General features: G+C 42.4%; 2 protein-coding genes across 2 annotated transcripts in view; one reads left to right on the plus strand and one right to left on the minus strand.

The window, feature by feature from the left end:
- The first annotated feature begins 9,397 nt into the window (after nucleotides 1-9,397).
- Nucleotides 9,398-14,843, plus strand: LOC311274581 (proteinase-activated receptor 3). The gene is made up of 2 exons (XM_084382385.1): nucleotides 9,398-9,557; nucleotides 10,781-14,843. The coding sequence occupies exons 1-2, from the start codon at nucleotides 9,491-9,493 to the stop codon at nucleotides 11,851-11,853; spliced, it is 1,140 nt and encodes a 379-aa protein (XP_084238511.1). The 5' UTR covers nucleotides 9,398-9,490; the 3' UTR covers nucleotides 11,854-14,843.
- A 326-nt stretch (nucleotides 14,844-15,169) lies between these two features.
- The window catches only part of LOC311274551 (synaptic vesicle glycoprotein 2C-like), a 54,106-nt gene continuing 48,395 nt past the window's right edge, over nucleotides 15,170-20,880 (minus strand). Inside the window, exons 10-13 of the mRNA XM_084382313.1 lie at nucleotides 20,708-20,841; nucleotides 19,505-19,708; nucleotides 19,243-19,402; nucleotides 15,170-19,011 (exon numbers count right to left, since the gene is read on the minus strand). Coding sequence (XP_084238439.1) covers nucleotides 18,828-19,011; nucleotides 19,243-19,402; nucleotides 19,505-19,708; nucleotides 20,708-20,841 — 682 coding nt within the window. The 3' untranslated portion in view covers nucleotides 15,170-18,827. The remainder of the gene's footprint in view (nucleotides 19,012-19,242; nucleotides 19,403-19,504; nucleotides 19,709-20,707; nucleotides 20,842-20,880) is intronic.

Consider the following 20,880-nt stretch of genomic DNA (forward strand, 5'->3'; position numbering starts at 1 on the left):
AGCCTGCAGGCTCAGACGCATTCCTCAGCTGTGATGTCATCTTCCCGTCACACAGCAGCGGCCTCATCCAATCAGACACGGCGCCCAATGAGCCACAGCCAAAACAGGCCAGTTCCTGACAACCATGAGCTCATTTGTTTATTGTGATGAAGAATGTTTACAGTTTACAAATACAAGTAAACTATACACATATTTACATGTATATGCTGTATATACTGTACATACTGTACATACTGTATGTACTGTATGTACTGTTTACGATGTGTTGACCCATTATCACATCTGATATTCAACATTTTTCTGATAATCTCAATCAGTGTTTTGTGTTTTTTGATTTGATTTCTGGAAATAAAGTGATTCAGAAACACTCCACTCTCTCTGGTGCAGCAGTAATCTGCAAAGTGACGAGTAACTAGAGTTATCAAACAAATGTAGTGGAGTAAAAAGTACAACATTTGCCTCCAGAATGTAGTGGAGTGGAAGTATACCGAGGCAAAAGTACAACTACATCAAAATTGTACTTAAGTACAGTACTTGACTAAATGTACTTCGTTATATAAAAAAAACAGAAATATTCCCCTCTGAAAAAAGTTGGAGTACAAGTGCAAAGTAGCATGAAGTGGAAGTACAAGTGCCTCAAAGTTGTAATTAAGTACACTGTATCAAGTAAATATGTTCAAGTAAAGTACCTCAAAATTGTACTTCAGTACAGTACTTGAGTAAATGTATTTAGTGACAATCCATCACTGGTAAACTTTTAAAAGTGCAAAAAACAAAACAAAGCAATATTCCTCTCTGAAAAAGATGGAGTAACAATGCAAAGAAGCAAAAAATGGAAGTATGAGTACTTTGAAATGTAATTACATACAGTGCTTGAGTAAATAATGCGTTACATTGGCTCAGATGCAAAGTAACTAGTTACTAAAGTCATTAAATAAATGTAGTGGAGTAAAATGTTCAATATTTAGTTGAGTGGAAGTATGAATGAGCAGAAAATGGAAATATTTAATTAAAAAAGTTGTACCTAAGTAGAGCACTTTAAAGTAAATGTACTTAGTTACTTTGCACCCCTGTAATCCACTCAGTGCTTCATCTCTGTAGTCTGAACACAGCCATGCTGGTCTTCACGTCCTAAGTGCAGCTGTTGGTGACGAGCACACGGCCGATGATCTAATCTGATCTTATTTTCTGGACTTTGATAAAAACCTCCTCAGTGCAGCTTCGGGGCCGCAGCCTGTAAACAAACACAACGATTATTTGTTTTGCGTGAAGCAGCAGATCCCCCGAAGAGCTGAGGAGCTTCCTGTGTTTACAGCAGCCACATACAGATAGACAGTAAATTACAGAGAGGCAGTCAGATTATTAGATATTCTCATTTACATTTTTCTTAGAAGGTGAATCGTGATGTCCTCAGCACTCGACATCATCCAGCTGTCCTGCCTTTTTCCTTTTTTAGCCTCTGTGCTAAATGCTGTATTTACATTCTCACGTAAACGAGCTGTACGGACTGCAATCGGGCCACAGCTCCCAGGAGAGCACGCCAGATTTATTTACGTCTTTGCACATGACCACAAAATTCCCACTGCTTCTGGAAGATAAGAAATAAACAGGCTGAAGTCTGTACAAACAAACACTTCTGGCTAATAAGAGCAGTGAATTTACATCAGTGTACTGTAAATGTGTACAGTGTTAAAGACGAAAAACACAGTAAAATATTGTGTTCCTACAATTCTACAGTGAAAATACATTATTTTGATGTAAATAACATTATGGTGCTGTAATAAGCACCTGTAGTTATTGTACATTTACAATTTTACAGTATATTTAGGGTAATATTACAGAAATGTACTGCGTTTTTATGTTAACCCAACCATGCTGCCTGTAGGTCTGTTAATGTGTTGTTAGTATGTTAGCATGTTAGCCTTTTAGCATGTTAGCATGTTTGCCTTGTTGTCAAACTACAACATTTCATCGCTCAACTACTGTACGATGCTTAACCCTAATTACAGTATTTCCTTGTAATGCACCATTTTCACTGTTGTTTTTATGGTCGCTTAAATTGAAAATTCACAGCAGCTGACTGTAATAATCCAGATAATTACCCATCATGCATTGCAAAAGCTTAATTACAGTAGTTTGGTGCCAGAATTCACAGAGAAAACCTGGAGGTTTGTTAACGGTGCAGCACCGAAACAAGGAGAGAGGAAAATACCTGAAAATAAAAACAAGGGGAAGTGCTAGAAGAAGGAGAATGTGAGGCTGGTCACTTCCTCTGTGAGATGAAGAGAGAGAGTCTGACGGAGGGAGAGGACGAGGGCAGGACGGGGTGGAAGCCGTCTGACTCATTCATCCTGAGCTCTCTATCCACTGGGACTCTGAGCTCACAGACAGACAGTCTGAACTCGTTTCCTCACAAAAATATCCGTCACAATCATCTGTTTCTTATTTTTAAGGCAGTAACGTGGCCAACTGAACCTCATCTGAGATGTAAGGTCCTCTCACGTTTATAAAGACCCTCCCACATGTGTAAATTCTCTAAATTCTCAGACAGAAAAAGTTGAATTACCACAATAAAATCCTTAAAATGACGCCCACTCCTTCTCCCTCTGTTAGGACTTCAAGTTCTACATTTTCTGCTGTTTCTGCGAGGAATAGTTTGATATTTTGGTGAATACACTTACAGACAGAGAAGACTGATACCACTCTCATGTCTGTTTAATATGAAACTAGAGAGGAGTTATTATGGATATTAAGGTTAAAGTCAGAATTATGAGAAGTCAGAACTCAAATCTCCTGTTACGACGGCCCTCGTCCTGCTCCGTACAATAGAGCCTCATGGGATGTTAATGATTGTTCCAGTTCAACGTCAAACTCTCAGGAAAACTGAGTTATGTCCTGTGAAAAACAACAGACTTTGATTGTAAAACACATGAAAATTCAGATTCATTGTCTTGATGTTTTTCTCTGTAAGTGACCAAGACAGTCCCGGACATCAGGAGGGCAGCATCCATCAATCAACAGCAGCAGAAAACCTGGCATTCATAGTTTGTTACCTTTCTTGTTTTCATGCTAAGCTAACCAGCTACTCACTGCAACAACACAGTCAGTGTCCAGAGATGAGAGTGATATCAATCTTTGTTATTCCAGTCTTCACTGTTTCTGCTGTGTTTCGGGATCCACTGACTCCTCGGGGGGAAACTTCTGGCTCTTCAGCAGCTAAATGCTCATCAGCTCTTCCTGTCTGGTGTTTTGGTGCTGTGGGTTTATCAGAGGTTCTCTGCTGCCTGACATGATTAAAAACATGAAGACTGAACCGAAACACTCATAATATTATGTATAAATATTTATGGAAGCTGCAGCTGAACATGGTGTCCACCTCAGAGGTCATGTTGCTCTTTAGCTGCTGGACTGGGCGTAACTTAGACTAATAGGAGCTCATTCCTTCGTGTGGGAGGAGGCAGGATACAGACTGTGGGAGATTAGGGTCCGGAGCGAAGGCAGTGGCACAGATCCAGGCCGGCGTTTCACAAGTTTCATTCCTGTTGTGTTCTCGGAGGCCACTTTTTACACATTTTATCGCTCTCTGGGCTTCGTCCAGTCAGGACGGGCCGACAATTCAACAACAGGGTGTCAAACTGTGGACAGGAACAAGAGACGGGCGCAGAGGAGACGGTTTAAAAAGGCCAAACACAAAATGTCTTCTTTCTTTTAATTCAATTAGTGTTTGAAAATAAACAGAGAGAACGAGACGTCGTCTGACTTTCCTCCCACACAATGTCTCAGATTTTACAATCTGGTGAATGTTTCAGATCTACAGCTGTGAAGACGAGAAGCAGCAGTCAGATATCTATATTTATATATATACATACATATTTATATGTGTGTGTGCATCAGTGTGTGATTATGTGTGTCTGAAAGAGGAACTTTGTGTATTGTGGTGCAGCAGACAGAGGAAGGATGTTCTCTGGTGTTAGATAGTTTGCAAAAATTAAGTGCAACTTCATCAGTAAACATAAAGAAGCATCTGTCTCCTCAACACTAACTGTGCAGCTCAGCGAGAAGACAACCCCTCCAACAGCACGCACGGACCAAACCTTCACCGCTGAACCTAATCTTTGCATCGGGGCAGGGTGTGAGTGTTGTCGAGTCATTGTAAAGTCATGCCATCTGTTCTGCTTTAACGTCGTGCTGAAGATGATTAATATCCCTGGTGAGTGTGGCGCTGCGTCAGGACAGTCTGAATTCTGAGTGAAAGCAAAAGCTTCCTGACTTCAGCGTAAACTTCCCTTCATTATTTTGAACTTTGGGACGTGACCCTCTTCTTTCCTTTCACTCTCGAGCTCAAACTCCCGGGTCACTCCTCACTCTCAAGACAACGAGTCACAGAAGGTGACACAACACGGTGAACGCAGAGTGGTTTGCAACATGGATCCCTTTCCTTCCCCTCTCTCCCTCTCACGAGCGACCAAACAATTACACACTGAACTCAGCTTCCCAGGCAGTAATAAAGCATGAGGGTTGGTACATTTACACGGCACCTGTTTGCCACTATTCCTTGACTTGGTAAAGATTAAGCGCCGTGAAATGAGCAGAAAGAAAGTGAGGAAACACAACCAAGGTTAGTGAGTGAGGAGACAGTCAAGACAGATCGGGGCGAAGGAAATAATCTGTAAACCTGACCTATTACAGAGACAGATGATCATTCCTGTGCAGTCGTGTTTGTGTCTCGTCAAGCTTACTCTCCTTTTTTTGGTTTCCACCGACTCCTGAGGAGAAACATCTCTCTCTAGCAGCTAAACGCTCCACTATGTTCACCACAGTTGTGTTTTTACAGAGTTTTATCTGAAAACAAAGCTGTCAGTGTGCTGAGAATGGACTGAAACAGTAAAGTTGTGGTCGGACGGATTAACAACGGGCAGAAACTCATCACAAAGCTCTGTGAAGCCAAAGGGAGCTGCAGTCTGAGCTGATAACTCTCTGGAGGTTCATCAGAAAAATAATTTCACATTGTTTTCATATCGTCATTTAATATACTGCTGTAAAAATATGTAAGAAATAGACATTACAGCTGCTTTAAAGCTACTTTCTAGCTTATTTTATGTGGGATTGTAGAAAGGTTTTATTTTATTCCTCTACAGAAGAGTTTAAAAACATGATTAAGAGTCTTTATCGATGATTCTGATGTCAGGAAAGAAGAAATGTATTTTTAGGCTCACAGCAGGTTTAATGGTCTTTATGTAACAGTGGCAGAAAGCAGAGGACGGACAGGAAACATCCAAATTGTCCAATTATGTGAGCCTTCGTTAACTGCCAGCAATGAGCCTGAGCTCCGTGTTTGAGGGCGTGGGGAGATATTTGGTTTTCCTGAGGAAATCTAGCAATCTCACCGTGACAAATGGTGGGCAGTTCTTGGAAGCTTTGCCCGACAGAAGAAGAGGAAACTGATAAAGACATGAAGTGATAAAGACATGAAGTGATAAAGACATGAAGTGATAAAGACATGAAGTGGCTGCTGAAGTCCTGAAGTGGAGGGAAGTGTCGCCCTCTTGTGGGAGAAACTGACAGTTCCCTGTAGCATAAAAAAAAAATCATGTACTAACCTGAAAGATATTTATTTCCATATACACCAGAGCCCGACTGATGGTCAGTATCATCAGCTGATATCAGCTGATCACTGATATATCGGTGTCTGTGTTTTATGTCTTCTGATTTGAAACCTTCTGGTTTTAAAGAACACGATGCAGAAGAAGAAGCTCGCTGATTTGAAACATCCTGCAGCCTCTGTTACACGTCTGTCACAAGTGTTTGAGGGATCATTACAACAATGTGTGTGTATCAGCTGATATATCAGTATCTAATATTGGTATCGGCCCGAAAAATCCCGTATTGGTTGAGTTCTCATATATTTGTGTTTGGAAATGTTACTTTGTTTTCTATGAGCAACAAACACAAACAAACCCTGAGGAGCTAAAATTAACTTCACGCTCCTTCTCCATGTTTTACCATCAGCCAGACACATCATCAGGTTTTTCTTGGTGACTCTTGTCTTGTCTCATAGAAACCGTCATTTAGTACAGAAGGTATCAAACATTATTATATAACAGTAATATCCTCTTTGTCTGAGACTGACAGTGGATTTTTATTCTGTTTCATACCTTCGCCAGCAACATTTTTAATGCATTTATTTATCTACACTGTTGTCTTTACACTGGAGATGTGTTTTTTCTACATATTTACACACATTTTTACAGAATATCTTGTATTTCTATGAAAATAGAAGAAGAAGTGGATCACTGCACCCTGAAGGAGGCTCACGTCGACACACGCTGGTGTAGTTTTAAAGGCCTTTTACATTTTTTGGACATTTATGCCTTTTTACCTTTTGGTCAGAAGTTAGTTTGCTCTCTCTCTCTCTCTCTCTCTCTCTCTCTCTCTCTCATGTTATCATGCTGTTATCTACACGACTGTATAATTAAATAGTTTCCTTTCATACATTAACACATTTCATTGTCAATATTCTGGTCAGATCTCACTTTCAGTGTGACCTCCTGATTGTTCGATGATCTGATGTGTCACAGCTTCACAGTGTGAGTGTGAATCAGGCTGGTCGGACATCTTTCATACGTCTCATATATAATCCTCCTTACATTACAGATTACAAGTTTTTCTCCCCCAGAAAATATGTTTGGAAACAAATCAACTTGATTTATTGCTTCCTTGAAAAACAAGAGACAGAGAGCAGTACTGTGGGCTGTAACGTGACTGCAGGCCTGTATTATTTATGTATAACACTGACGGAAACAGATGTGTCGAGAGCCCTTTGAAGATGGGAGAGGAAGGAGAAGCATCACGCTTCCTCTCTCTGGAAGGCCTGAAATAAACGTGCGATCTGTATTTCACAGTTAATGAAAACCGCTTTTGTCTGTGTTTTTGTTCCTGAACTTAAAAAATGTATCTATTTATTGGCAAAATCACAGTTTTTAACTGGTAACTCATTGTCGAACATGTGACCGAGACTGACTTCTATCTTTCAGTGATCTCAGCCTCCCTGACATGATGCTGCTTGGAAACCAAACGCTCATGTTCGGTTCGAGATGATGGTGAACTCGACTGCAGCGCGGCGCCGAGGCTTTCATCTGTTTCTCGGTCTGAGTCACGCGTGACGTCAGCGGAGGGAAGTCAGCATCACATCCCTGCGAGGGGTCCGTCTGTCGTCCAACGGATGCTCGCACTGAAAACAGCTCTTCTGATAAACAGATGAAAGCAGGACAAAGGTCACAGCTGTGATCAGCTGGATGCTGGTGCTCAGAGGAAGCTCTGACAATACGACGCTCGCTCGAATGTGAAAACAAAAACACTTGTGTGTTTGTGTCCTGATCTGAAGGTTAGGATTTTATTCAAGTACTTAAGTACAAATTTTAAGTACTTCACTTTCAACTGTATATTCCATTACATCTCAGAGGCAAATATTATCGGGGAAGTATAGAGTAAAAAAAAAAAAACATGATGCCACTTGTAAAACCTTCATTTGTAAAGTAACTAGTAACTGTAGCTGTGAAAAGTACAGTATTTCCCTCTGAGATGTATTGCAGAAGCAGCAGCGATGGAATGTAACTAAGGATATTTACTCAAATTCGATACAATACTCGTACTTCACTTGGGTATTTCTATTTTTTGTGGCTTTATACTTCCACTCCACTACATCCCAGAAGCAAGTATTGTACTTTTTACTCCATTACATTTGTGTTGAGTTACTACAGTAGTTACTTCAACACTTCCTGCCCTTCCTGTCCAGTGAAAACCAGTGGTGGAAAGTAATTAAGTACTCAAGTACTTAATTAGTCCATTTTCTGCTACTTCCACTCCACTCCACTTTGGAGGCAAATACTGTACTTTTTACTTTACTACGTTTATCTGATAACTTACTGATAAGTTACAAGATACTTTGCAGATTACTTGCTTCATCAGAGCCAGAGTGGAGCATTAATATATTTTTATAAGCAATAAAAAGATTACGATAATGAAATGTTGAACGCCGGATCTGATGATCGTTCAACTCATCATGTGAACAGACAACATGTTATTATGTATAATTTACTAGTATTTGTACTTCTGATACTCAAGTACATTTAATATCAGATACTTTTGGCCACTTTCTACAACACTGGTGAAAACCCTGTATCCAGATGTGCTGCTGTTGAATGTTGAATGAACGTTTCTGCCTGAGAACAACGGGGCAACTTTGTGCATATTCAACAGTCAGAAACAAGTGCTGAGGCGGGAAAACAGCCTATTCAAAGAGCAAAACGCATAAAACTAAACAAACATGCATCATTTTCAAGTTTAGGGCTTTTTAAAAACTGATATAAACTATATATTACTGGGTTTGAAATCTCATTGGCTACATGATGCATCAATCACCCAGAGGCTGGCGTGTAAGTGGCTCAGGAGAGAGGAGGAAGAAGATCACTTGCCTACACAATCACTCATTGGCTGTTGTGGGCTCTAGGGCGGGCATATCATCTCACATCTGCTCAAATGAGCTGTCAATCAAACGACTGCCATCTCAGGATGTCCAGTGTAGAGGGATAATGGCGTCTGCTGTGAAATGGGACGAGTATTCATACAGATAAAATCAGCTTTTTGCTTTGTTGTGTTTGTGTCGTCAGAATTTACGTTTTTGCCGATAACGTTTTGAACGCAGGACTTTCACAGCGTGACATCAGTCCAAGGATCTCAATACTTCTTCCACTGGTTCCTAACATGACTTTGTCTCCGTCAGTGTTTATAAATGTGATGTTTTTGATAACTGGAGCATTGTGACGCAGCTTTCTAAACTGTTTATGAACCAAAACGTGGCATCTTAAATCAAACATTAAAAAAAAGAGGGGAAGTGAAGACTAAACAAAACCGCTCATGTTCGGACAGGCTTATCATCCTCAGACAGACATTTCCTTGCGTGCCCAGTGGCCCCTTTCCGACTATTACCTCACTCCACATCCCTGCTGGCGTCAAACCTCTGGGACACGTAGATCCCACAGTTTCCACATGTGTTAACATCTGTTGGGCAGACTTTTAGTGAAGTGAAAAACATGTAGATTCACATGTTTCTTTTAGAGAAAATGAAAAGGAGGCACCCAGCAGGCTCTGGCAGAGACACAAACATAAATAAAATGTCACCTTTGGATCTGATAAAAAGCATCACAGGATGGTGCAACACGGCGACAACGATCATGTGTGAAGGAGTTACCTCACACTGTTCTCACTGTGCATGTTAAAACAAAAACAGAAGGCCGCCTGCATTCCTGCTGAACCAGAGACGATGTCAGGGGGTTTTTTTTTGGGTGGGAGGTTTTTCTGTGACTGGAGCAACACCCACAGAGGAGCAGCAGCACTCAGAGGCGACGCCGAGCGACGCTGAGATGTGAAGACGAACACAGAAACAGACAGAAGTGAGAGCTGAGCGCTGTTCAACCACAAGAAAAACAACATGGGGAAACTTTTCTTCTTTTTCCTCATTTTTGTTCTCTGTCTGAGTGGAACGCTTCAGAAGAAAGGTAAGAGAAGCCTTTAAAGTTTACTTATATTTATTAAACTATTTGTCTTTTGATATAATTAACTTAAAGCATCTATCTGTCTTGATCACTTCACACTCTCTCTGTATTATTATCTTCTTATCGTCACCTTCATGTGTTGGATAGCTCTCAGTGAACATGTGATCTGCGGCTGAGTCGATTCTGTTAATGTGAAATCAGATTGATCAGAAAAAACAAGCAGCAACCTGCACGGGGACGACCATCACTGATTCACTGTGACACATTTATTGCAACATGAGACGTTCGACGCTCGTTATCAGGACTGAAACATTCATCTATTAATGAATCAGCAGAAAAATTACCGGCAGCTCTTTCGTCTCATGTGACCGAACATCTTTGGGTTGTGGTGACACTTTACAATACGCTGAATGGATAAGTGGTAAATCTGTGGTTCATTAAACTTTATTTAAACATTAACTGGATGACCGTTATATCTTTGTAACTTTCATGTTGCTTAATAACTGATTTAAAAAGGGAGCCACTGTTTCTGAATTAACTATTAAGTTTAAATTACCATTTTTTAAACGGTGGTGATTGTAAAGCGTTACCAAAACAAGTGATCTGAAGGCGTCAGCTTGAAATTAAGGAAGTTGTTTTGCTATTTACTGACATTTTAGACACAAATTGATAACTTGATCCAGCTTCATTAGCAACATTTCGTTTTAAGTTCCTCGACATGTTGCGCTGTTAAACAAAGAGAAAGAAATAGAGACAGATATAAACCTGCAGCTAACAAAGGGGAACACATAGAAAAAGCCACAATGACCAACAACGTACAACACAAAAAGTGCAATTATAATATTATATTAAATGTTTTTAGTTCTACCTGGTTTATCGTTATGCACCAAACACTTCCTCGTATGTGAAGATGCACTTGGCAATTAATCTGCTTCTTATTCTAATAATCAACAGAATTATACAATTTGCATACTAATGTCTCATTAGTATGCAAATTCTGACATAGCTGTGTTGGTGTTGTTCCCAGAAGAACATAATTAAACCTCTCAAAGTACTTTTGTTGACTAAACCTAACAAAGTACTTTTGTTGACTAAACTCAGGAACGACACCAACAAAATCAGTTCTGCGAGCTGTTGATAACTACAAAGATAATTATATTGAGTACAATGAATCTCATAAATAAAATGATCATTAACTTTGACATTTTTCTTGTTTTTCGCTGCAGGAAAAAAGAAAACAAAACCTCCCAGGAACCACTCAGAGATCTACGTTCCTGTGCCCAGAACATTTAATGGGGAGCCGGTCGTTAAGACCAACTTATCTCCCGTTCTTAATGGGACACAAGCTCCCGTTTCACCTCAGTCCCCTCCAGCGCTGGAGTCACTAAGCAACAGCACAGTGGGGTTCCTCCGCGGCCCTCTGAGCACTCGGGTCATCCCCATCATTTATATGTTGGCCGTGGTTGTTGGGATCCCCGCCAACGTCGCCATCTTGTGCCTGCTGGCCACTAAAATCAGGAAGGTGTCCTCCGCCATCCTCTACTGCAGCCTGGCTGTCTCCGACCTCGTCCTCCTCCTCTCCCTCTTGTTCAAGGCTCACTACCATCTCCATGGAAACCACTGGGTGCTCGGGGAGACTGCCTGTCGAGTGGTCACGGCCTGTTTCTATGGCAACCTGTACTGCTCGGCCCAGACGCTGGCCTGCATCAGCATCAAGCGCTACCTGGCCGTGGTGCACCCGTTCATGTACAAAACTCTCCCCAAGAGGACGTGCACGGCGTGGGTCAGCGTGGCCGTGTGGGGGGTGTTTGGCGCCGCCGTCGTCCCCGAGCTCCTCGTGCAGCAGAGCTTTCGGCTCCATCAGGTGGACCTCATCACCTGCCATGACGTGCTGCCTCTGAAAAACGACTCCCACATCTTCCTGCTCTACTACTACCTGCTCCTAACCGTCTTCGGCCTGGTGGTGCCGCTGGTGCTCACGGTCGTGTGCTACGCCCGCATCGTCTGCGAGCTCAACCGATCGCACCTGGACTGGGCGATGTACATCAAGGCCAGCTCCCTGGTGTTTGTCATCTTCCTGGTGTGTTTTACTCCGGCCGGAGTCCTGCACTTCCTCCATCACGTGCAGCTGTTTGTGGACGGGACGGACACCTTGTACGTGCACTTTAAAGTGGCGGTGTGTCTGTGCTGCGTCCATGCCTGTCTGGACCCCTTCCTCTTCCTCCTCATGTCCAAGTCTGCAGGCTCCAGGATTTACTTCAGGCCCTTTAAAGGCAAAACCCTCAGCATATCCTTTTAAAAGACATGTCTCCAAAAACTGCTTCGGGTTTTGCAGCTGAGGAAGACGGACATTTTCTCTGTGGCTGGAATCCAAAGAGAAAGGACCTTGAATGTATTAATGATGAATAAGCAATGGACGGACATTTTGTTGCATTAAAGGTCCAGTGTGTAGGATTTAGCAGCATCTAGTGATGGCCCTGTTTAGAGCCACACTGATCCTGAGCAGCAGGTGCAGATATATGAATTATACCAAGTTGCTGGGTATTTTCTCGGACTACTGACTCTCATCTGTCTGCGTATCTGATTCAAATCACGATCTGGATTTGATTGGAGGAGCATCATGTAAGTGACTCACAGAGCAGCTGGTCTCCGAGTGAGTTCAAATAGAAACCCTCGGCCAAAATATCAAAAAGATTCTCGGTTACAGGTTCAGATAAGGACAGCGTCTGGGACTCGTCAGGTTAACAGAGGGGGATGTATTTTGGTCATTTTACAAATTAGGGGGATCTTTCTCATCTTCCCATAGCGGGAACTAGGCCCTGATCCTGCCCTGAGCGTCGCCCCTCCTGGTTTCAGGTGATTAAAACATAATATGAGTTTTATATTTCGGCCAACAGATCCCCTTAAACCCCACACACTGCACCTTTAAGTTTTCTCTGCATGAAGAGTAAATATTTGTATATAGTGATACAGTTTCGTTGTGTGTGACTGTGTGACAGATGTGGTCACTAAGTCTATGTATATATTTTTGTGTATGGAGCAGATTACACACTGATATGAATATTTTCACGTTAGAGTTTGGAGGAGAGCTTGTCGATTACAGCTGACACATATTGATGTAAATCAAACAGAGAAGTCGTAACTCCTTGTGTTTCTGTGATGTTTTGTGTTGTGTCAGATCGGCGGGTTCTCTCAGATTTCCGTCTTCCTACAGCCGAGCTAAATGTTCGCTGTCTGAATATTTAGGTCTTCATTCAGCTGTTACATCTCGAGCTGTGCTGATCTTATCGCTTGATCTCATTAGGAAGTGATTTAACCATTAACCTCCCCGCAGTTGCTCCTCCTCAGTGTTTTGGCATTTCCTGCCCAGCCTGTGACACGGCGTGGGATGACACATCGTCACACCACCACAGTTATATATACAACAGGAAAATAAGATGTAATAGCTTCCAGAAATGATCTGTGTGTGATTTTATCTGTCTGGAAACGAATAACGGCCTGTGACTCAAAATCTAAATGTGCCGGTTGTTGACACCGAATCCTCTTCAGGCTAATATTCTGTTAGCATGTTAGCATTGAACTTCTGTTTTCACTTTCTGTAACTTTAACTGTGTCTGGACTTGAAGACAAACTGCAGGTCTCCTGGCACGAGTCGGTCCGGACTGTGTCGGGCCGAACCTGAGAGCGAGCGGCAGGTCAGAGCAGCTCAGAGCGATGACATCATCATTTTGTTTTATTGGTTTAATCAGCGAGGATGATTCATGTAGGAACCGTTACTGCTGATTAAAATGCAACTGATGCAGCGTGTGCAGGACTTCTGGCTGCAGCTAGTTAGCCGTGCTTGTCGTTGCTGCTCAAATACAAAATAATATTAATAATATATAAAACAACAGAGCCACTGAGTATCTCGTCGACCCGCTTTGTGTTGATTTTACATTTACGTTTAAGTTTCTACACATTTTTGCACATCAAACTAGGGCTTATAAGTGGAAGTGGAAGCTCATCATTCTGTTTCTATGTGATTTATTTTCTTGGAGTGATTTTATTGCTGATGTTGACGTATTAAATGTGTTGGTCTGTCACTGGACTGTAGTTGTATATGAACATCTCTTCTGACCCTGCTGTACCCTGAAGTCATGCAGTCAACACATTTCAACACATTTGCCAGAATAACTGTCACCTTAATGTTGCAACAGCTCTGTGTTTATGCTCTGGTTAGGTTTAGGCACAAAAATCACTTGGTGAGGGTCAGAAAAACATGATTGTTTAGCTTAAAATACCTGCTTTGGTCACTGAGGTGTCCTTAAAAATATCCAGTGTGGTGCCTTCAAGATTAACTGCTCACATTGTCTCCTGCAGACTGGGCTGTACATTTACTTGTCCTGTGTGTCGTGTCAGAGAACAAGCGCTCTGTGTACTGAATATATTTTGTATGCTAAGAAAATATAAAGATTATAATGAAATGAAAGGTGTGTGAGTCGTGTATCTACAGTGGCTGGTTATACTGATGTGGTGTTTGCTATATTTCAGAATCAGACGATGCTTTTGTTATTTTGATACTTTATTCTTTAGATGATGTGTCTGACTTCACTTCTCTGCTAAAATGAGCCCTTGTTTCACACTTGAAGTGAGATTATATGAAATAAAACAATCTTTCTTACCAATTAAAAGTTTTGTTCAGAAGCAATAAAAAGCTCAGTTCTCTCCCACAGAGATTCTGCTCAATCTCTTCGAAATATGAGTTAGTGTTTGTCCTATAAACAATAAAACAACATGCATCTCTAACGTGCATATTGCGAGAAAGTGAACTTACTTTGTAGAGTTGCATAAAAAACAACAACATGCACATTTCAGTCTGTGAAAACTTCCAGTTTGACTTTAAAACAAGATGGACGGTGACAGCAGGGGCAGTTTTTACAGCTGTGATCACACCTAGTCACTGACTTTGAAACAAATATAAAGCGTGTTTAACAGGTTCAGAGCTTAAACGTCTTTGACAGAAATGTTTAAAATGTGTTTCTTCTTTATCTTTGTTGGAGCGGTTCTATAAACTCTAAGCGCCTCCGAAGATAGGATTTCTTACAGCGTATGTTTATAGTTTATTTAAATAAAAATACATTGATATTATTTCTGGTCTGAGATTATTGGTGTTAAACTGAGTGTATTAGAGATAAAAAGAAACAAAGACGTGTAACAAAGGCAGGATGTTCTACAGCCTAACAATAAACTCTGACTAAAATAACTTCAGTGAAGTGAAACAGAAATCTTTACTGGAAATGTAAGAATTATAAATATCGGCCAATATCAGCTGATCATACTGACCGATGTGTCAGTAAAAGAGGTGAGTGATTCTTCATTCGTCTTCTGGTGCTGATTTCATGTGAGTGTGGATCCTTCAGTTGGTCCGCTCAAGGATTGTGTCACCTGCGGCTCAACATGTTGCTGGAGCTGGTTCCGGTCCGCTTGTGCTCCTCTCCACACCGTGCTTTATAATTTACCATTATCCTGTAATAACTCATCAAACCTGTCTTGGTTAATTTTGTCTAAATGCTGCCATCTGCTGGTGAAGGTGGACGCTGACATGTCTGGACACAATAACAATAAAAACAAAGCTGTTCAAATGAAACTCTTTATTCCATGTCGACACCTTTACTCTGCATCCACTTGAGCCTTTTCTTATCAAAATAAATCATATCAAGGACAGGTAATTGTTTTTACACACACCTCCAGGTTTTGTTTGACAGCAGAGGATTTCAAATCTGAACGGCACGACACCAACGACTCTACTCCTGCTTCAGCGTCTCCACCGTGATGATGAATCCGGCTGGAAAACCTTCCCGTAATTCAGATTTGACGCCCCCTGCTGGTACATCTTGTAGTACATACAGTCATCTCACCACTGGCATGCCCTTTCACAATGAAATCAACCCATTATAACGAACACCTGTCCACAACGAATCCGACGACACACGAGAATGATACATTCACCTTTGACCCCGGGGAATCACGTGACTGTTTCCCCCCCCGCAAGAGGAACAGCGAAGACACCGAGATGGAGAGAGCACACACAACAGAAGGACTTCAGTAACAAACATGCAGGACTTTCTTCTTGGAAACAGTGATGGAGAGAGAGAGCTTGTTCAGCACAGGTGGAGGACGAGCAGGTGGACGGACAGAAAAGCATCAAACACTCATCAGGAGACCAGATTCAGATCCTCAGACAGAAGGATGGGATCTTTAGAGGAAACGGCTGCATGTTGGAGGTCGTGAACGGCACAAAATGTGCTCTCCAGAGTAAGAAATACGTATTTTTGACACTAAATATCATCGAAAAACTGATAACAGAATGAAACAGTGCTGGATACGGAAGAGTATCAGGTCCCAGGGGTGAGAAGGACGTTTTCTTTCTTTTCATTATGCACTTCAAGGAAAAAGTCCAAATGTGGAGAATAAAGTCGACTTCTGGTCCGTCGAATCCTTTCAGAGGAGCGACTGACGGCTCTGTGAGCTGCCGAGCCGCCGGTCTCTGCCATTACTTCATCCTTGGAGTGTAACAATCTCTTCAGAGTCCTCATGCTGACAACTACACTGTGTTTATGAGCTAAAAGAGGAATAATGTCTTTGTTACTAAAGACGATTCTGAAGTAGTTTCACCAGTTCATCCACACGAGGCATTTTGTTGAGGCGGTCGTATGAGCTGCTTGACTTTAATCTTGAAATGTCGACTTTATTCTCCACATTTCCACTTTTTTCTTGAAGCGCGTCATGAAAAATAAAAACTTCCTCCTCTCATGTTTTTTTCTGATACTCTTCTGCAGCTGCACTTCTCTGTCAGTTGACTTATTCTTTAGTATGACTGAACAAACACGTCCGTGCTTTTTATCGGACTAATTATCGGATGCATTTGGACCTCAGAGCACTGACGTTGTAGCAGCAAGAGTTTTGTTCGTTAGAGGTTTTAAAGGGTCTGTTCACCCAAATGACAGAAAACACACTCTTCTTATTTAGCTCATGTGGTGTCCATGCAGATAGTTTTAGATTTATTTGCCCCGTCTAAAGATCTCCGCTGTTGACGTCAAGTCACGTGGATCACGTCACTCACAGCTGATTCCTCATCAGAAAAACGACCACACAGGTCGACCGTGCTGCAGCTTACTACGAAGATATTTATGTTTTTTGTTTGGCAGCGACTTGTGATAATTTAGTGCTAAATAGCAAATGTTAGCACGCTAAAACAGAAGAAGTAAGATGGTGAACTTGGTACATATCATAGCTGCGAAACATCAGCATGTTAGCATACCTTTCATTAGCATTTAGCTCTCTGCTGTGCCTTAGTGACTTTGAAGCAGAACAAACTCATGTCTGTTCGTCTCTAAATCGATCTGCATGGCTCGTTAATATGTTTGTTTTTTTAAATTTGGGTGAACTGATCCTTTAAGCATGGCTTTTAATTTCACTTGTGGTTCAGATTTCCTTGGTTAGAGGCAAAAAAAACCCAAACTTAACTTTCTACACATGTTTGTCTGGACGCACACACTCACACACACACATACACACACATGCACACTGCAGTATCAAGAGATGAGAGACCCAAAAAAAAAAAAGCAGGACGGAGCAGCGAAGCTTCCAGCGAGGTTTGGAAGGAGAGACGGGCTCGACGGAGAGAGAGGCACGACATCTGAGAAAGGCCTTTGAGTTTTGGAGGGAGCAGCAGCAGCAAGGCAGGAGGACGATGAACAGAGCGAGAGGACGAGACACCATGAGGGAACCGAGACGGTGAGTCAGAGAGAGAGGGGAAGGAAAAAAACCAGGAGAGGAGCAGATCATGAGAGCCGAGTGTGAATTCTTCTTGACGGATCAGATTGCAACGGAGAGCAAAAGCCCGTCATGGTGAGCTCGACGCCACGAGACGAACACGACACGGACACAAGAGAGGGAGAGAGGAAGCGTTCAGACAAAAGGTTTCCAATCTCAAAAGTCTCGGACTGTAAAAAGCAGAAAATGTAAACTTCTTTTCACTTTAGAAATGTAGCTGCTGAAGTTGCCGGTTTTTGACTAAACTACTACATCGTTATTGATTTCTTATTTTTTTCTATGGCCTTGTCATTCTTGCAAGTTTGCGGCAAAAGGCTTGAACGTCATCGACCAGTCGAGGAAAACTGATCATGTGAAAACGTTAAAAGCACAGAGGTGAATTATAAATAACATGAACAGATAAATCTACAGAAAACAAGCACAGTCACACACACAACTGTTAACTATTTGTATTTAAAGGAACAGTTCGACTGTCGTTCTTTCTCTTCCAGCAGCTGGTTAGCTTAGCTTAGCATAAAGACTGGAAGCAGAGGGAAACAACTAGCCTGGCTCAGTCCAAAGGGAACCAGATCCACCTACACTCACCTCTAAAGTTCAATAATTAACAGATTTTATGTTGTTTTTGTTTCATTCATACATCTTTTTTTTATTTAGGATTAGACAAATAACATGTAACGTGTTAATTAGTGAGCTTCGGAGCGGACGCAAGAATAAGATGTTTGCAGTTCACATTTCTTCAAACGACGGACACGTTCATATTCGTACGTTTCATATGTATCATATCAACATTTTTACGAGAGACACTTTTGAAACGGCTATTTGGGATGAGACGGGACAACTTTTCGACGGCACCAAGCTGCTGTTTCCTTCTCCTTCCAGTCTTTAAGCTAACCGGCTGCTGCTGATAGCTTCATCTCCCAGGATGTCAAAGTGTTCCTTTAAACTGAGCAGGACTGAGCAGAACTGAGCATAACTGAGCAGGACTGAGCAGGACTGAGCAGGACTGGGACGGTTTGGGGGGAAGGTTGTCAGAAGTCCAAGCCTTTTGCAGCGTTGACACATGTGTGCTGCATGTGTGATGATGAGCTGCTGATATACAGAGTTTTTATCACCACTGATGATTCTCACTTGTTTCTTTTGTTTTTTTTATCTTGAATTCCCGCAGGAACTAAATTCTGACATTTGATTGCAGTTTTCAAACTCTTTATATCCACAGCTCAGCGCTAAGTTAAAACTGCATTTCACTATCCGTCTTATCCACCAGGTATTTAACTCAGAAACAACTCGAATAACAATCACTGGTCCTGTGAATGTAGTCGACACTATCCATCAAATAAAACAAGGAGAAGGATGACGGCAAACAACTTGTTCCAGCGGTGTTAAACAAATCAGTAAACGATGGTTATTCAGCGAGCTGAGTAAATACCTGGTAAACAACATACTGCTCTGTGTTGAGGTTTACATGAGGACATTGGCGCGCGTGTCTGGCAGTCGGAGCCCGACCAGACCGCCGCCAACCAACACAGACGACGCCAGCAGGATGGGGATGGCCTTGGTGATGCCAACCAGAGAGCCAAAGATCAGGTTGCCCAGCACCGCTGCCAGCTTACACATGGCGTTACAGAAGCCGAAGCCTGTGCCCCTGAAAACAAGAGGACGAGGAAGACACAGAGGACACAGTCTCATATGTTTGTACTGTGTGTCATTTCTGGATAACGTCTTACTGAGATATTAAGTGTTTCTGAAGAAATGTGGTGAACTGCTCATGTTTTGATGCTCGATTAACGTCTATAAATGTCGAACATTTTCTTCTTCTGCAACTTGACTCGACAGAAAATAAAGACTCATGCAGATGTGACGAGGTGACGCTCACCTCCTGTCTGTCGGGTACAGCTCAGTGGTGACCACATCCAGGGAGTTCCAGGCAGAGATGCTGAGGCCGTTGTAGAGGCAGAGCATGAAGATCATCATGGACTCACTGGTGCCGAACCAAAGGAAGAAGCAGCTGATGCCTGACAGCACCATGGAGCCTCCTGCAGGACACAACATCAGACAGCTTTCACATCTCAGACACAACTCAGCCTCTGCAGAGACACAGGCCAACAGCAGGAGAAAGTCAGATCGTCACGTCGTACCCAACATGCTCAGGCGTCCTATTTTGTCCATGAGGAGCGCAGAGACGATGTTTCCGGGCAGCACGGCCAGCGTCCCCAGGAAGTTGACAAAGTAGACCCAGTAGGCGCTGTAGTCATCGTCGAACGTCATCTGACAGCCCGTCTTGTTGTGGTGGAAGGAGCTGTTGATCACCCTCGAATTCGTCAGCTTGGCGTCGTCAATATCTGGAAATGTTTGACACAAGAGTTCAGTTTATTAATGGTTCATTAAAGGTTATTAAACATTTGCATTTTTTATTTGATTCACACAAATAACCCTTCTGAAATACGTGCACTTGATACTAAATGTACACTAGTGTACAGTTTAACGTCGTCGGCTCGCTCTCTAAATATAAACGGTGTATTAATAAACTCCAGCAGCTGCAGCAGAGAGAAACCCTCCCTCTCTCACCTCTGCTCTCCTCCCTCCCTCCCTCCTTCTGTCTCTCCTCGTTCGTCTTTATCCTCCGCTCCCTGGAGACGCGTTGCCGGGGGCAAAGAGACCGCATTTCCCACGGGGCATTACCAGCGACCTGACGTGCCCTTACCGTTTCCATGTTCAGCGCTTTCCTGAGCGCTGCAGGGAGCTACTTTTCCAACCCTGCGCTCCCACAAGGTCTGATTCAGCTCCACTTCCTCCTGCACATTTTAAAATGCCTGTCCTTCCTCTCCTTTTCTTCCTGCTCGTGTTTTTGTCGGCCACAGAATGATTGGATTGCATTTTTTAGAAAACAGACTGCAGTTACTGAAAGGTAGGAGTGGATGTTGACGCCTCGGCTCCAGAGAAACAAAAAACTCACTTTTAAAAGTTAAAAATTCAGCTGCTCAGATATTTCATGTTTGTGTTCCTCACTCATCCCTCCAGGACTGTGTCTGAGGTGAGAAATCATCATTTTCAGTCCACTGCAGCTCAGCCGGGCTCAGTTTCTTTGTTAACTAAAGTCGTCTGAGTTCAGAAAGGCAATCTGTGCAGGGGCACGGAGGTTAAGCAGTAATTTAGTGGCATAAAGCAAAAGCCATAAATGCTTAAACCCATTCCTTCTTCCCCAGGAGCTTGGACGTTAGACCCAAAATGATCTGTCAGAAGGAGACTGAGTGAGACTTATGTGTAAGGCAGCGACAGTATAATGGGATTTTCTTGGGGTGGAAGGAAATACCTCAGTGCGGGGAACAGTGTAGACTCACCGGTGTTGTAAAAGAAAGAGTCGACAAAGGTGCAGTTTTTGAAGAAGGAGCCGACGGAGGAGACGTCTTCAAAATAGCAGTTGAGGAAAGACGAGTCGATGAACGTGACGGCCTTGAACTTCATGCTGATGAACCTGAGAAGAGAAACGGTGGAGGAAATGAATGTACATGAG

This window comes from Pagrus pagrus (genome assembly GCF_965226575.1).
Source record: "Pagrus pagrus genome assembly, chromosome: 19".
Lineage (NCBI taxonomy): Eukaryota > Metazoa > Chordata > Actinopteri > Spariformes > Sparidae > Pagrus > Pagrus pagrus.

Coding starts and splice junctions, on each gene's coding strand:
- LOC311274581 (XM_084382385.1), top strand. CDS start 9,491: ATGGGGAAACTTTTCTTCTTTTTCCTCATTTTTGTTCTCTGTCTGAGT. Junction 9,558..10,780: donor TGGAACGCTTCAGAAGAAAG/GTAAGAGAAGCC, acceptor TTTTCGCTGCAG/GAAAAAAGAAAACAAAACCT.